At 41.4% G+C, this 15599-nt stretch overlaps 1 protein-coding gene across 1 annotated transcript in view; it reads left to right on the forward strand.

Annotated features, from left to right (window-relative positions):
- The window catches only part of SUPT16H (SPT16 homolog, facilitates chromatin remodeling subunit), a 41970-nt gene that overhangs the window by 19132 nt on the left and 7239 nt on the right, over nucleotides 1–15599 (forward strand). The window contains exons 6-22 of the mRNA XM_029951534.1: nucleotides 96–247; nucleotides 1395–1567; nucleotides 3107–3197; nucleotides 4367–4440; nucleotides 4578–4690; nucleotides 6265–6330; nucleotides 6447–6542; nucleotides 6651–6766; nucleotides 6856–7009; nucleotides 8186–8313; nucleotides 8672–8807; nucleotides 8912–9038; nucleotides 9295–9413; nucleotides 10080–10205; nucleotides 10531–10643; nucleotides 10938–11013; nucleotides 11373–11542. Coding sequence (XP_029807394.1) covers nucleotides 96–247; nucleotides 1395–1567; nucleotides 3107–3197; nucleotides 4367–4440; nucleotides 4578–4690; nucleotides 6265–6330; nucleotides 6447–6542; nucleotides 6651–6766; nucleotides 6856–7009; nucleotides 8186–8313; nucleotides 8672–8807; nucleotides 8912–9038; nucleotides 9295–9413; nucleotides 10080–10205; nucleotides 10531–10643; nucleotides 10938–11013; nucleotides 11373–11542 — 2030 coding nt within the window. The remainder of the gene's footprint in view (nucleotides 1–95; nucleotides 248–1394; nucleotides 1568–3106; nucleotides 3198–4366; nucleotides 4441–4577; nucleotides 4691–6264; nucleotides 6331–6446; nucleotides 6543–6650; nucleotides 6767–6855; nucleotides 7010–8185; nucleotides 8314–8671; nucleotides 8808–8911; nucleotides 9039–9294; nucleotides 9414–10079; nucleotides 10206–10530; nucleotides 10644–10937; nucleotides 11014–11372; nucleotides 11543–15599) is intronic.

Genomic DNA, 15599 nt, shown 5'->3' on the forward strand with positions numbered 1-15599 from the left:
TCCTCAAACAGGAACGTCCAAAAACTCAACACTCTGACTTTTTGCCACCCTCTGGTGAATATTGTAACTGTTGTTTTATTTCTTTATGCTTACAGAAAGTTCGACACAGCAAATTGGCTGAGTCTGTGGAAAAGGCCATTGAAGAGAAGAAGTACCTCGCTGGGGCAGACCCTTCTACTGTGGAGATGTGTTACCCTCCTATCATTCAGAGTGGTGGCAATTATAATCTCAAGTTCAGCGTGGTGAGGTAAGTATGGGAGCTTCAAAACATAACAACAATCAGAGCATTTCCGCTTTCAGCCTATTTTTTTTTCTTGGACTTATTCTGAATTCAGAAAAGTTTAAGTAATCTCTATACCCAACGTAGGGCTCAAACTGACAACTGGGAGATCAAGACTCAAACGCTCTACCAACTGAGCCAGCCAGGCGGACCTGAATATTTTTATTTTATTTCACATTGGTACTCCCTTTTACTTGAGCATGTATTTCATTTTGCTTTTCCAGATGATAAAAATACCAAGAGGGCCACCTGGGTGGCCCATTCGGTTAAGCGTCTGACTTCAGCTCTCGGCTCAGGTCATGATCTCACCGTTCATGATTTCGAGCCCCGAGTCAGTCTCTGTCCTGACAGCCCAGAGCCCGGAGCCTGCTTCAGATTCTCTTTCTCTTTCTCTCTGCCCCTCCCCCATTGGTGCTCTGACTCTCTCTGTCTCTCAAAAATAAATGTTAAAAACATTTTTTTAATGCCAAGAAAACTAAAATGTTGAGAAAAACTAGTATGATATTAAGATATGCCATACCCATATTCCCTTCTGATTTTTTCTTTGAAAGGAAAATGATTTATTGATTGATTTTTATTTTTTATTCTTATTTTTATTTTTATTTTGTGAGAGAGAGTCAGAATCCTGAGCAGGCTCCAGGCTCTGAGCTGTAAGCACACAGCTCAACACGAGGCTCGAACCCATGAACCATGAGATCATGACCTGAGCCAACCAACTGAGCCACCCAGGTGCCTGTAATTTTTTAAAATATTATAAAGAATGCTGTTTTTCCTCGTCAGGCTGAAGAAGTAACTCATAATGAATACTACAGTTCATAGTGACTGGTGGATAAGTGGTGCCCTTGGACTTTAAAACTATAATGAATAGAATTTGTTATATTCTTTATCTGTTTAGGATCCCACAAGTTAGCTTCTCACTGAATTTTTATCTTGTGAATTTTGGTCAGTGATTTTATCTCTTTATAAGCTAGTCTGTTTAAGAAAATAAGAGTTTAGGTCCTTCCTCAGCTCCGGGATGTAACAGGGAACGGTGGTGATTACAGATGGCATATGCCAGTGCTGCTAAGGACTTGTTAGTTTGCGTAATGAAATGCTCTCTTCTTCTGGTCTCTAGTGACAAGAATCATATGCATTTTGGGGCCATCACTTGTGCCATGGGTATTCGCTTCAAATCTTACTGCTCCAACCTTGTTCGCACTTTGATGGTTGACCCTTCTCAGGAAGTTCAAGAAAATTACAACTTTTTGCTCCAGCTTCAAGAGGAACTGCTAAAGGAATTAAGACATGGTGAGGTGCCTTAGAAAAGGTTTGGAAATGAAGTAACAAAAAATGTCTCTTGTGTTTATATGCGTTTATAACCCTGAGGCTTTTATACTAAATATAGAATTAGATTTTACTAGCCCTGCATCACCCTAACATTTCATTTTTCAATCTTCTTTTAACCTGAGTGGTTATTGTGGTTTTACATTGGTGTTTACAAAAAAACTTCTGTGACTGGTTAGGCCTTTATGTCCTGATCTTCATAAAATACCCTGGTCTTGTTACTTTCCTTTAGAACGGTTCTGAGAACTAGTATCTCTAGCAACAGAATGTGTATTGTTAATTCTTCATTGAATGGTTACAAGGAATCTTAGTCTACAAGCAAAGCTAATCACAACCCTGCTAAGCAACCAGCTGCCTACCTCAGAAGGAAGCAAAGCGCTTGACTCCACACCTCTTTTGCTTTGAGACTCTACACTCCTAGTTGGCGAAGTAGGAATTTAAGTTTTCCACCTTTAAGCCCCTCTATAAGCCCACCCATGTGCCCATCGCTTCTAGACACCGGTCCTCCGTGCTGCCTCAGGGTGATCTTGAGAAATCCTGTTGGAAGTAATAGCCCCAGGTGGATTAATGAGGATAAAGACCCTTTTGAGGCCACCATATCTAGACTTTTCTAGCTTGAAGACTATATTCATATCTTAGATCATGAAACATTAAGCCAGAGTCCTTTTTTTTTTTAAGAGAATGTTTATTTTTTAAAATTTAAATCCAAGTTAGTTAACATACAGTGTAATGATTTCAGGAGTGGGACTTAGTGAGCCATCACTCACATGTAATATGCTCATCCCAGCAAGTGCTGTCCTTAATGCCCTCGCCCATTCGGCCCATTGCCCACCCAGCACGCCTCCAGCAAACTTCAGTTTGTTCTCTGCGTTTAAGAGTCTCTTATGGTTTGTCTCCCTCAAGGCCAAAGTCCTTCTAATAGCGATTCACCCATTTACTAGTCCTGTTTTTCAAAATGTATGGTAACTTTATTATGCCATTTATCAACTCAAATTCTTTCAGAGAGACCCCTGGCATTCCTGGCCGTGAATCTCAAGAAGTGTAAGAATGACTAGCTGAACTGTTTTTTTAAAAATACAGATTTCTAAGCCCTACCACTCCTACAGCTGCATTTCTTAGTTCACACTTGAGAAACTCTGCTTTAGGGAACTTAATAGGTGAAAAAAGTGTTGATAAAAAATTGTGGTCATAGGGGCACCTGGGTGGCTCAGTCTGTTAAGTGTCCGACTTCAGCTCAGGTCACAATGTCACAGTTTGTGAGTTCGAGCCCTGCATTGGGCTTTGTGCTGACAGCTCAGAGTCTGGAGCCTGCTTTGGATTCTGTCTCCCTCCCTCCCTCCCTCTCTCTCTGCCCCTCTCCTGCTCGTGCTCTGTCTCTTTCTCTGTATGTGTCTCTTTCTCTCAAAAATGAAATAAAAACCTAGAATAATTTTTATTTTGGACATTTTTGGTTTTTTGGGTTTTCTTCCACTGAAAGATACTATGTTTCTGTCTTGTCGATAGGTGTGAAGATATGTGACGTGTATAATGCTGTCATGGATGTGGTTAAAAAGCAGAAGCCAGAGTTGCTGAACAAAATTACCAAAAATCTAGGGTAAGATGTGAAGTTCATTGTCACTCTAAGACAGTTTGCATGACAGGCTGTGGTCAGGCAAAGTAGATCAATTCACCCAACATTTATGGGCTCTTAAGCTTACGGTCCAAACACATAGTGTTCTCAGAGAATGTGGGAAAGATTTCATTTCTACTTTCAGGGATGGGGTGGAGATTTTTCCAGACCAATATAGTAGAGGCCTTTAGACATCCTAGGCGTCAATTACTAGTGTTAGGAGACATTACTTATTGTATATCCTCTCTCAGAACACTTCAGCTCACATTTGCATATGAAATACTCTTGACATATCCTAAATTTCAAATTTTTTTTCAATTTTTATTTAATCCAGCATTTCTCAAATGTATTTGACCATTGAACACCTAGAAAGACTTAACATCTTATAGAACCAATGACATTTTGGAAGACAAAGGCTCTGGGCAGTTTCCTTAGATGGAAACTAGTCTGAGATATATAGTTTCTGTCTGGATTTTTCTGATAGACAAGAGGAAATACACTGACATGCACCACGTCTTCGCCCAAATGACTTAATTCTAGTGGTCAGCATTTCACAAATAATTGCCTTGCTTGGGGCACCTAGGCAGCTCAGTCAGTTGAGTGTCCAACTATGATTTCAGCTCAGGTTGTGATCCCAGGGTCGTGGGGTCAAGCCCCGCATCTGTCTCTATGCTGAGTGTAGAACCATGTTTAAATTTTTTTCTCCCTCTTTCTCTCTCTCTCACCCCAACTCTGCCCCTCCACTCGCGCTCGCTCAATCTCTATCTTCCAAATATAAAAGAAATTAAATTTTTATTAATTGCAGTGCTTAATCCACTTTTTATTCCCCTTAACAGTCTACTAAATTGTTTATAGGAAAACACCTAAATTGATTTCATGGTAGAATACTAAAATTTAAATATGGGTGAATAATCTAAAATTAAAAAGGCTTGATATAATATTACAAGAGATACTTAATTAGGAAATTCTTTTCAACATATTATTAGCCCAAAGACTGTCCTCGAATCCTTTTCCTTAACTGGCCGATCAGCAGAGCCAATCACCCGACATGTTTGCCCGCCTTATCCTGAAAATTGAAACAGAATATATTGTACTTGACCCATGTTAGAGATCTTTTGGCCTATTGCTGAAATTTCTCTTCATCTCTTTTTTAGGTTTGGAATGGGAATTGAATTCCGTGAAGGCTCTTTAGTAATTAATAGTAAAAATCAATACAAACTTAAGAAAGGTGAGTTTTACAGGCGTGTAGTAGAAAAATACTTTTTTGAATAATTTCCTTTAGCTTCATCTCCCCCATTTTCTGTGTAAAATCTTTACTTCTCCATTCTCTCACGGTCGTAGACTGACTCCTGTTTGCTGTTTTAGGGATGGTTTTCAGCATCAATTTGGGATTCTCAGATCTGACTAACAAGGAAGGGAAGAAACCGGAAGAGAAAACCTACGCGCTGTTCATTGGTGACACAGTGCTTGTGGATGAGGTGTGTGTTCTTCCTCAACCTTTGATTGCTCATGAACTAACATTTAAAGTGCATCTTATGCTCTATGGGGTTTTTTTCTGAAAGGTGTTTGTCAGGGGCACCTGCGCCAGTTAAGCGCCTAACACTTGGTTTTGCCTCAGGTTCTGATCTCACAGTTTGTGGGATTGTGCCCCTCGGTGGGCTTTGTGCTGACAGCTCAGAGCCTGCTTGGCATTGACTCCGCCCGCCCCATGCTTGGGTGTGCACTCTCTTGAAATAAACTTTTTAATGTGTTAAATGGTAGCTGAATGGAGAGGTCCATGTGACAGTGACCTAATACAGCTGGGAATAGAGATTGTCATCCAAATACAGTGAATGATTTGAAACTTTTTGTATGTTTTTTACTTATTTTTGAGAGACAGAGACAGCGTGAGCAGGGGAGGGTCAGAGAGAGAGGGAAATACGGACAGGCTCCAGGCTCTGAGCTAACTGTCAGCATAGAGCCCGACGCGGGGCTCAAACCCATGAACGGTGAGATCATGACCTGAGCTGAAGCCGGACGCTTAACCAGCTGAGCCACCCAGGCACCCCAAAAACAGGGAATAATTTAAACCACACTGTTCAACAATTTGTGGCTTGAACCTGGATAATGATAATATTGGGAACTGATTTTTTTTTTAAAACAGCTTTATTGAGCTATAGTTTACATATCATATAATTCATCCGTTGAAAGTGTTTAGCAATTTTTTCTTATATTCACAGTTATGCAACTATCACCACAATCTAATTTTACAACAATTTTATCACCTCAGAAAGAAACCCTGTACCCTAGCAGTCACTTCTTATTCCCGCCCCGCCCCCAAGCTCCCCTAAACCTAGTCAATGACTAAACCACTTTCTACATATTTGCTTGTTCTGGGCAGATGTGGTCTTTTATAACTGTCTTTTTTTTCACTTAGCAAGCTGAGCCTTATTGTTCATAATAGAAAATATGTCTGAGTTCTTATTAGCACTGTTATGTATTAATTGATTGAATTATGATGCCCTATGAAGAAGAACATTATCCTCAGATAAACTGGGGCACAGAGTAGGAAGTAGTAGAAGTAAGTGGCCAGATAGCGTCACTAGAAGGTGATTGAGGCAGTGGGTGCCTGGGGAGCTCAGTCAGTTGAGCATCTGACTCTTATTTTGGTTCAGGTCATGATCTCCCGGTTTGTGGGATCGAGCCCCATGTCGGGCTCTGCACCAACTGCATGGAGCCTGCTTGGGATTCTCTCTCCCCCTTTCTCCCTGCTCCTTCTCCACTCAGGTGTACTGCACTCTCTCTCTTTCTCAAAATAAATAAATAAAACTTAAGAAAAAAACCTAAGTGATTGAGAGGTTTCACATCAAACCTGTATTTTTAATCATTATCTCAGTGTTGCCTCCCAAATTATAGTTCCTTTGAGGTTGGGAGATTAAAATCTGTATACGTTGTCAGAGATTTTAGTATCCACAAGTTTCAAAGCATTGGCCAACGATATACTAAGGCTAGAAAGTGAAAGTGAGTTACTTAAATGCGCTTGTAAATGTGTGACTCCTTCCGTGTATTCCAGGATGGCCCAGCTACTGTCCTCACTTCTGTGAAGAAGAAAGTGAAGAATGTGGGGATTTTTCTAAAGGTAGGAAGAAGAAAAACAAGTGGTGTAGGAAGTTTGGTACTGTGAAAAGTCTAAAGTAATATTGGCTAAAAAGGTTAAAACTGGAATTGCTGAATATGATGTTTTTCCTCTCAAAGAACGAGGATGAAGAAGAGGAGGAGGAGGAGAAAGATGAGGCCGAGGACCTGTTGGGAAGAGGTTCTCGGGCAGCACTGCTTACAGAGAGAACACGGGTGAGTTTGCGGTCTTAATCCACATTGATCTTTCTCTGGCCTGTGGCTCCCAGCCGGGGCGCATCTGGACACTGGCAGTTCTGCTGACTCGGGTGTGTCCCCCTCTAGAACGAGATGACCGCGGAGGAGAAGCGGAGAGCTCATCAAAAGGAACTGGCAGCTCAACTCAACGAGGAAGCAAAGAGGCGACTGACTGAACAGAAAGGGGAGCAACAGATTCAAAAGTAAGAGTTTGTGTTGGGCGGCGAGGTTGTCTTAGGTTTGTATGTGATTTGTAGAAATTCCTCAAAAAATGTTTTTATCCCCACTCCAGAGCTCGCAAATCTAACGTGTCCTATAAAAACCCATCTTTGATGCCTAAGGAACCACATATTCGAGAAATGAAGATCTATATTGACAAGAAATACGAGACTGTGATAATGCCTGTGTTCGGTATCGCGACACCTTTTCACATTGCCACAATCAAGGTACGAGGGTGGAGTCAGGTTCCGTCCAGCCTGGTTCTGAGGCCACGAGCTGTGCTTTCCCTCCGTGCTGCACCGTCTCCCCACCCTCTGCTCCTCCAGACTCCACCCTTGTCGCTTCGCCCACCCCCTCTCTCATCTCCTGCTAGCACTCTCCTTCCTTTCCATTTTGCTTAAAACGTTCAGTGATCTCCTTAGTCTAGAAATATAATTCGCATTAAACATTTAATTTTTTTAAATATAATTTATTGTCAAATTGGTTTCCATATAACACCCAGTGCTCTTCCCCACAAGTGCCCTCCTCCATGTCCATCACCCCCTTCCCCCCTCCCCCTTCAGGCATGTTTGTTTTCAATATTCAAGAGTCATTCATGATTTGCCTCCCTCCCTTTCCCTCTTTTTCCCCCCTTCCCTTCCCCATGGTCCTGTTAGGTTTCTCCTGTTCTCCTGTTAGACCTATGAGTGCAAACATATGGTATCTGTCCTTCTCCACCTGACTTATTTCACTTAGCATGACACCCTCGTGGTCCATCCACTTTCCTACAGATGGCCAGATTTCATTCTTTCTCATTTCCATGTAGTACTCCATTGTATATATAAGCCACATCTTGATCCATTCATCAGGTGATGGACATTTAGGCTCTTTCCATGATTTGGCTATTGTTGACATTGCTGCTATGAACATTGGGGTACATGTGCTCCTAGGCATCAGCACTCCTGAATCCCTTGGGTAAATTCCTAGCTGTGCTATTTATTTTCTTTTTTCTTAGAGGAAGAGAGGGAGGGAGAGAGAGAGAGAGAGAATGAATCCCAAGCAGGCTCCATGCTAAGCATGGAGCCTGACACGGGACTTGATCCCACAACCCTAGGATTATGACCTGAGCCAAAATCAAGAGTCAGACGCTGAACTGACTAAGCCACCCAGGTGGCACCACCCCCCCACCCCCCACATTAAGCATTTTTTATCATGTAGTTGGACATGTGGTTCAGGGTACTCTGAGAAGCCAGTGATTTCTTTTGGAAGCACACATTTTATCATACAAAAAAATAAGCTAAATGTAGTTTATAGATCTAGGTGAAGGTTTATAGGCTAGGTTTATGTGTCCGTAACTACTAACCTTCACTTTGGAAAGAAACCCGTATGTTTAGTTCGTTAATGCTTTCCTTTTCTTTGAGCAGAATATAAGCATGTCTGTGGAAGGAGATTATACTTACTTGCGAATCAACTTCTATTGTCCAGGCAGTGCTCTGGGCAGGAATGAGGGCAACATCTTTCCCAACCCAGAAGCCACTTTCGTCAAGGAAATGTGAGTCCCCAGGAAAACCGCCATCCCCAAATCCAGGCTGGTTGGAGTGGTACTCTCAGGAGCATTTCATTATGCTTTGCACTGTTTCGATGGTGGAACCCAGTTTAGAATTCTCATGATTGTATGTTAAACTGATTACACATGTTTTGCAGTAAAATCGTAAATAAGGAAATGTGGAGTCTTCCTTCATGGTGTGGAATGGGATAATTGGCTATGTCAGATTTGAAAAATAAGTGTGGTTTCCCTCCCAGTGGATTAACCATTTATAACTGGCTGTATTTAAGGGAGAAGAAAGGGGGATGTTTTTCAGCTTTCCAAAGATAGTAATGTTAAGTTCTGGCTTCCCCTTTTTTAACAGCACGTACCGAGCTTCAAATATGAAGTCACCTGGAGAACAGACAGTACCCGCCTTGAACCTCCAGAATGCTTTCCGAATTATAAAAGAAGTACAGAAGCGTTATAAGACCCGGGAAGCAGAAGAGAAGGAGAAGGAGGTGAGCTTGGACACCAAGAAAGTACCACTGTGCAAAAGGATATGTGTGGGTTTGGGGACACATAAAGGTACATGAGGATTCACATGAATTCTCGTTCTGCTTAGGGCATTGTGAAACAGGACTCCCTAGTCATCAATCTAAACCGGAGCAATCCCAAACTGAAAGATCTGTACATTCGCCCAAACATTGCCCAGAAGAGGATGCAGGGTTCTCTGGAGGCCCACGTCAATGGTATGGATGCTGTCTCAGGTGTCTGGGCTTGGTCTCTGGGGCACATTTGTAGGAGTGACAGATGGATAATACAGCATGTCGGGAAAATGCTGGAAGGAGTCTGTGTGCATTGCTATACGGGCACAAGGAAGGGAGAGCTCTGTGTAGTGTGTGGCACTTTCTGTGACCCTGTTCCAGTCAGTCAGAAAAGATGGAATGTCTTCTGGCCTCACGTCCTGCTGCCTAATGCTTAGCTGCTTCCTTTGTTTTCCCCCAGGCTTCCGCTTCACCTCTGTTCGCGGAGACAAAGTGGATATTCTGTACAATAACATCAAGCACGCTTTGTTTCAGCCTTGTGATGGAGAAATGATTATTGTCTTGCACTTTCACCTCAAGGTACACTTTTTGATTTACTAGCTGTCAGATCATGGGCAAAATCAGAAAGATCTTTTCTTTTAAAATAATGACGAATAGGGGAGCCTGGGTGATTCAATTGGTTAAGCATCCAGCTCTTGATTTCGACTCAGATCATGGTCTCACGGTTGGCCTGCTTGGGATTCTCTCTCCCCCGTCAGTTGGTCCCTCTCTCTTCATGCACACACACACATTCTCTCTCAAAGTATATAAACTATAAATAAGTAATGAATAATACCACCTATCATGAAAGATGAAGAAGGTTGAATTAGATAATGTATATGAAGTCCACAGTGTCTGAAATGTAAAAGGTGGAGCTAAGCATGTATGTTCCTTTGGTGTGCTACATAATTACCACCGAAACAGGGTTTTTTCCAGATTCCTGTCTCTGAAATAGAAGAATGTTGTTTCAGACAGTTTATTATCAGCATTATTTCCAAAGTGCATTCTAATAAATAGGAGTACTTTTAAAAGTTCATATGCTCTCACATTTCCAAATGTCATGGTGACCCCAGGGCTGGTTTAACTATTTTACATAGATGCTATGGTTTCCGGGGAAGATAGTTCATGTTGTTTGTTGTGATCTCGCCTCTTTGTTGTGTAGTCTGACTCTTTTGACTTCTCGTTCTTTCCGTTCCGCGCCCCCAGAACGCCATCATGTTCGGGAAGAAGAGGCACACAGATGTGCAGTTCTACACGGAAGTGGGAGAGATCACCACGGACTTGGGGAAGCATCAGCATATGCATGACCGAGATGACCTCTATGCTGAGCAGGTCTGTGAGATTTAGGACTCTGTTTGCAGGGTATTGAGGTAGCTTGTGGTTCGGATCTGAGCTCGGTAGTTGTATTTGTAAATAACCCCTGCGTCTTTTTGCAGAACAGCTCAGGCACGCGCAGGGCCTTATGGGGCAGACTTGAGTTGCAGACCTGGCTCTGCAGTTAGTGGTGTAGTGGCCTGGGGTGAACCCTGCGTACTGGCATCACAGGAATGAGAATTAAGGACCACAAAAGTACTTCAGGTTTTTTTGAATGGTTGTACTATTAACAAGTGAAGTGATAGCTTCAGCTATAGCTAACTAGTATTTTTTTCCTCTACAGATGGAACGAGAAATGAGGCACAAACTGAAAACAGCCTTCAAAAATTTCATTGAGAAAGTAGAGGCTCTAACTAAGGAGGAACTGGAATTTGAAGTGCCTTTCAGGGACTTGGGGTAACAGATCTCTTCTTTTTGGCCTGGAGTGTCATCTGCCTATTAGAAAAATTGTTAAATAATAATTTAACACCACAGATCATGTCCTTTTTTCTTTGATTGAAAAACCTCTGAGACATCCATTCCCCCTTGAGCGTTTTTGGGCTGGGGCGAGAGGCTTCGCCTGCACCTGCCGCCAGTGAGTGTGCTGCAGCCGGGGTGACCCGCACCGGGCACAGGGGAGGGTGTTGTGGCAGCAGGATTCCCCTGCAGTGGCCCCGTCTTATGTGGGTCTCTCTCTCACCTCTCTTTCAGATTTAATGGAGCTCCTTATAGGAGTACCTGCCTCCTTCAGCCCACTAGTAGTGCGCTTGTAAACGCCACAGAGTGGGTGAGTGTCTCTTCCCTTCTTTTAGTAAGAAAATTGTTAGAGAAAAGGAGAGGTGTTTTGAAAACCAAGTCTTTACTGTTTATGAAGATTTTCTTAAGCAGAACTCAGCGAACACATGATTCTTTAAAAATCTCTTTAAATAGTTTTTTAAATAGCTTGTTTATAGTTTTCTTAAACTTATTCTCCTTGAGGCAAGATTTTGATCTTGTAAATCCTTTTACTGAAACTTCTCAGTAGTTGCATTGATTTTATTTTAGTCATTCCCAAAAAGCAGTAGTGATTTTTAGATCCTGAAAGTATTTGAAAATGCTCGCACTTTATGGGGCTTATGTCATAGTGACCACATTTGTTCCTGACAGCCACCTTTTGTGGTGACCTTGGACGAAGTGGAGCTGATTCACTTTGAGCGGGTTCAGTTTCACCTGAAGAACTTCGATATGGTGATAGTCTACAAGGACTACAGCAAGAAAGTGACAATGATCAACGCCATTCCGGTAGCCTCCCTAGACCCCATCAAGGAGTGGCTGAAGTAAGTCAGTCTGCCACTCGCCCACTTACCCCTTGAGCCTTCGATTACAGAGTGTAAACGTGGTCTGCTGCATATCAGAATCTGCTGGTGGACTTCAGCGAGAATCTGCCTTTGGGTGTGTGACAGCCCAGGACTTAGAAATTTAGCATCTATTAGATAGTCATTAACTTCTTCCTGAAATTCCAACAGTAGTGTATGAATATTTACACATACAAAATCATCTTTTTAGATTCTACTTGATAGGCTATAAAAAATCTGAATGCGTATATTATCATTTGGTTATATGAAGGGGACATCTCTTACTAGTTCTTTTATTTTTACTGAGAGATAATTTTTTTAAATTTATGTTTATTTGAGAGAGACAGAGACAGTGCGAATAGGGGAGGGGCAGAGAGAGAGCATCCCAAGCAAGCTCGCACTGCCAGCATAGAGCCCAGTGCAGGGCTCGAACTCATGAAACTGTGAGATCATGACCTGAGCAGAAACTGAGAGTCTGATGCTTAACCGACTGAGCCACTCAGATGCCCCCATAAAATGAACCTTCCTGAATTTTAGCCTTGGACATCCATATATACACACTTCAGCTATAAAACAATTTCTCACAGAAGTACCAGAACTCCAGGGAGATGTTATTCTCTAGGTAAAGGGTGAGGCTTGGATAGCATTAAGTAAGTTTGCTTTGCGCTCCACACACCCCTGCCCATTCCCTGTGAAGGGGACGTGCTGAAATGTGACTCTCCTTTTAAGAGGTGGATTGAGAGAACTTAGAAATAAATGGTGAGAAAGACGCGAATTTATGGTTTTCCTGAGAATTTTTCTAAGATACATGCAGGTAGGTGATAATATCACAAGTATGTGTTGTAAATATGACCTTTTTAAAATTCTTTTCAAATTTTTATGTAATTTCTAGTTAATTAACATACATGCTGTGTCGGTGTCAGGAGTAGAATTCAGTGATTCATCGCTTACATGCTCCACCCAGTGCTCATCCCAGCAGGCGCCCTCCTTAGAACCCATCACCCACCCGGCCCACCCCTGCGCTCCCCTCCCGCCGTCAACCCTGTTTGTTCTCTGCGAGTCTCTCGTGGTTTGCTTCCCTCCATACATTCATCTGTTTTGTTTCTTAAATTCTATATACGAGTGAAATCATACAGCATTTGTCTTTCTGACTTACTTTGCTTAGTATAGTACACTCTAGCTTCATCCGCATCATTGCAAAATGGCAAGATTTCATCCTTTTTGGTGGTTGAGTCATATTCTGTTGTGTGTATACATACATAACGAATCTTGATCCATTTATCAGTCGATGGACATTTGGGCTCTCTCTCTGTAGGTTGGCTGTTGTTGATAATGTTGCTGTAAACATCTGGGTGCATGTCCCCATTTGAATCTGTATTCTTGGGTCCTTTGAGTAAATACCTAATGGTATAATTGTTGGATTATAGGGTACTTCTATTTTTTATCCTTTCTAGAACTCCATAGTGTTCTCCAGACTGGCTGCACCAGTTTTCATTCCCACCAACAGTGCAAGAGGGTTCTCCTTCCACATCTTCGCCAACATCTGTTGTTTCCTGTGTAATTAAGTTTAGCCATTCAGACAGGTGTGAAGTAGTATCTCTTCATGGTTTTCAATTTCCTTGAAATTGGCCATTATAGTGATGTATCTTTGAGCATCTTTTCATGTGTCTTTTGGCCATCTGGATGTCTTTGGAAAAGTGTTCAGTCTTCTGCCCATTTCTTAATGTATATGATTTTTTTTAAAAAATCAGTATTAAGGCAAAACTTACATGTAATAAAATTCACCAATTTAAGTATCTGATCTGATGAGCTCTAATAAATGTATACAGTCTCGAATCTAGAACGCTTTTTCACTCCTAAAAGTTCCTCATACACTTTATGTAAGTCAGTCCCCTCCCGATAATCCTATCCTAGGTTTCTAGCACCGTGCAGTTTGTGTCTCCTAGAATTTCATATAAATGGAATCATACAGTATCTTGGTACCTTGCATCTTTCACTTAGCATAATGCTTTTGAAATTTATCCAGGTTGTTTAGTGCATCTGTACTGTATTTTTTTTCTGTGACTGAGGAGTATGCCAATGCATGGATATTCCATACTTCATTAACCTGTTCACCACTAAATAGAAATTTCAGTTTCTAGTTGGGGTTTCTTAGGAATAGCTGCTATAAACCTTACATATGGGTTTTTGTGTAAACAGAAGTTTTCATTTCTTCAGTAGATGACCTGCGTGTGGCACTGCTGGGTCGCACAGTTTGTGGTAAATTCTCTATGTTTAACTTGTTAAGAAACTGTCAAGTCATATTTTCTGGAAAACCTGCAGTATATGAGAGTTGTGATTGCTGTGCATCTTAATCAAAACTTGGTTTTGTCTTTTCATTTTTTTTTTTTTTTTTACTTTTTTGAGAGGAAGGGCCAGAGGGCTCAAGAGAGTCTTAATCAGGCTCCACACCCAGCTCAGGGGCTTGATTTCACAATCGTGAGATCATGACCTGAGCCCAAGTCAAGAGCTGTTTCTCAACTGACTGAGCCACCCAGGCGCCCTTTGTCTCTTTTTAATGTTGGCCATTATAGTAGGTGTGGAGTGCTGTCTCGTTGTGGCTTCAGTTTGCATTTCCATGATGACTGATGTGGGACTTATGTGTCATTCTGTGTCCCTGAGGAAGTGTCTTGAATTTTCGCCCATGTTAAAAAACAGGTTGTCTGAGTTCTCAGAATTCTTTAGACCAGTTATAAATCCTTCACCAAATATAGGATTTGCGTATGTTTTTTTGCAGTAGATTCTATGCCTTTTCATTTCTCAAGTGTCTTTATTTTTTAATTTTAATTTTTTTTTAGTTATTTATATTTGAGAGACAGAAACAGCATGAACAGGGGAGGGTCAGGGAGAGAGGGAGACACAGAATCCAAAGCAGGCTCCAGGCTCTGAGCTGTCAGCACAGAGCCCGACTCTGGGCTCGAACCTACAAACCGTGAAATCATGACCTGAGCCAAAGCCGGACACCCAGCCGACTGAGCCACTCAGGCACCCCTCAAGTGTCTTCAAAACCGGAAGTGTAGAATTCTCATGAAGTCTGTCTGATCTACTTTTTCTCTGTAATTTGTGCTTTTTAGATCTTGTCTAATAAATTGACTAACCCAAAATCATAAACATTTTCTTCTAGGGTTTTATAGATTGAGTTCTTACATTTAGGTCTGTGATCCATTTTGAGTTAATTTTATACTGTAGTGTAAGTGTCAAAGTTCATACTTTGCCCAAATATAGCCAATTATTCTAGTATCATTTGTGAAGAGATTACCCAATAGTTACTGAATTATCTTGGCATCTTTGTTTAAAAAAAAAAAAAAAAAAGGCTGTCACCTTGTAGGAGAGGGTATGGTTCCGGATGCTGTTCTGTTGCGTTGGCATATGTGTGTCCTTACACTGCCGTAACAATTACTGTAGCTCTGTAGTTAGTCTTGAAATCATGTAGTGGTCTTCTGGTTTTTTTCCTTTTCAGAGGTGGGTATATTACTTTGGCTATTCTATATAAAGGTTAGAATCATCTCGTGTCTGTCAGCAAACTGGTCTTTTTAATCTAAATTATCAGCTTTTGTATTTGTACGATTTATAATGGTGTCCCTTTTCATTCCTAATATTGATCATTTACTTCCTTTTTGTTGATCAGTTGGCCTCGTGGTTTAATTGTTGCTTTTTTTTTTTCCCAAAATTTTGAAATGTCCTTGCTTATTCCTAATAATAGTCCTGGTTTCAAAATCGACTTGGTATGATATTATTTTGGACTTTGAGCTTTATTTTGGTTGGTGTTTACATGTCTTTTTTTCCTGTCCTTAACTTTGTTAACTTTTATGGCTTTTGATATCTTTTTTTTTAAATAGTTTATTATCAAATTGGTTTCCATACAACACCCAGTGCTCTTCCCCACAAGTGCCCTCTTCCATCACCACCACCGCTTTTCCTCCTCCCCTTCCCCCTTCAATTCTCAGTTCCTTTTCAGTATTCAGTAGTCTCTCAGGTTTTGCGTCCCTCTCTCTCCCCA

This window comes from Suricata suricatta, chromosome 9 (genome assembly GCF_006229205.1).
Source record: "Suricata suricatta isolate VVHF042 chromosome 9, meerkat_22Aug2017_6uvM2_HiC, whole genome shotgun sequence".
Taxonomy (NCBI): domain Eukaryota; kingdom Metazoa; phylum Chordata; class Mammalia; order Carnivora; family Herpestidae; genus Suricata; species Suricata suricatta.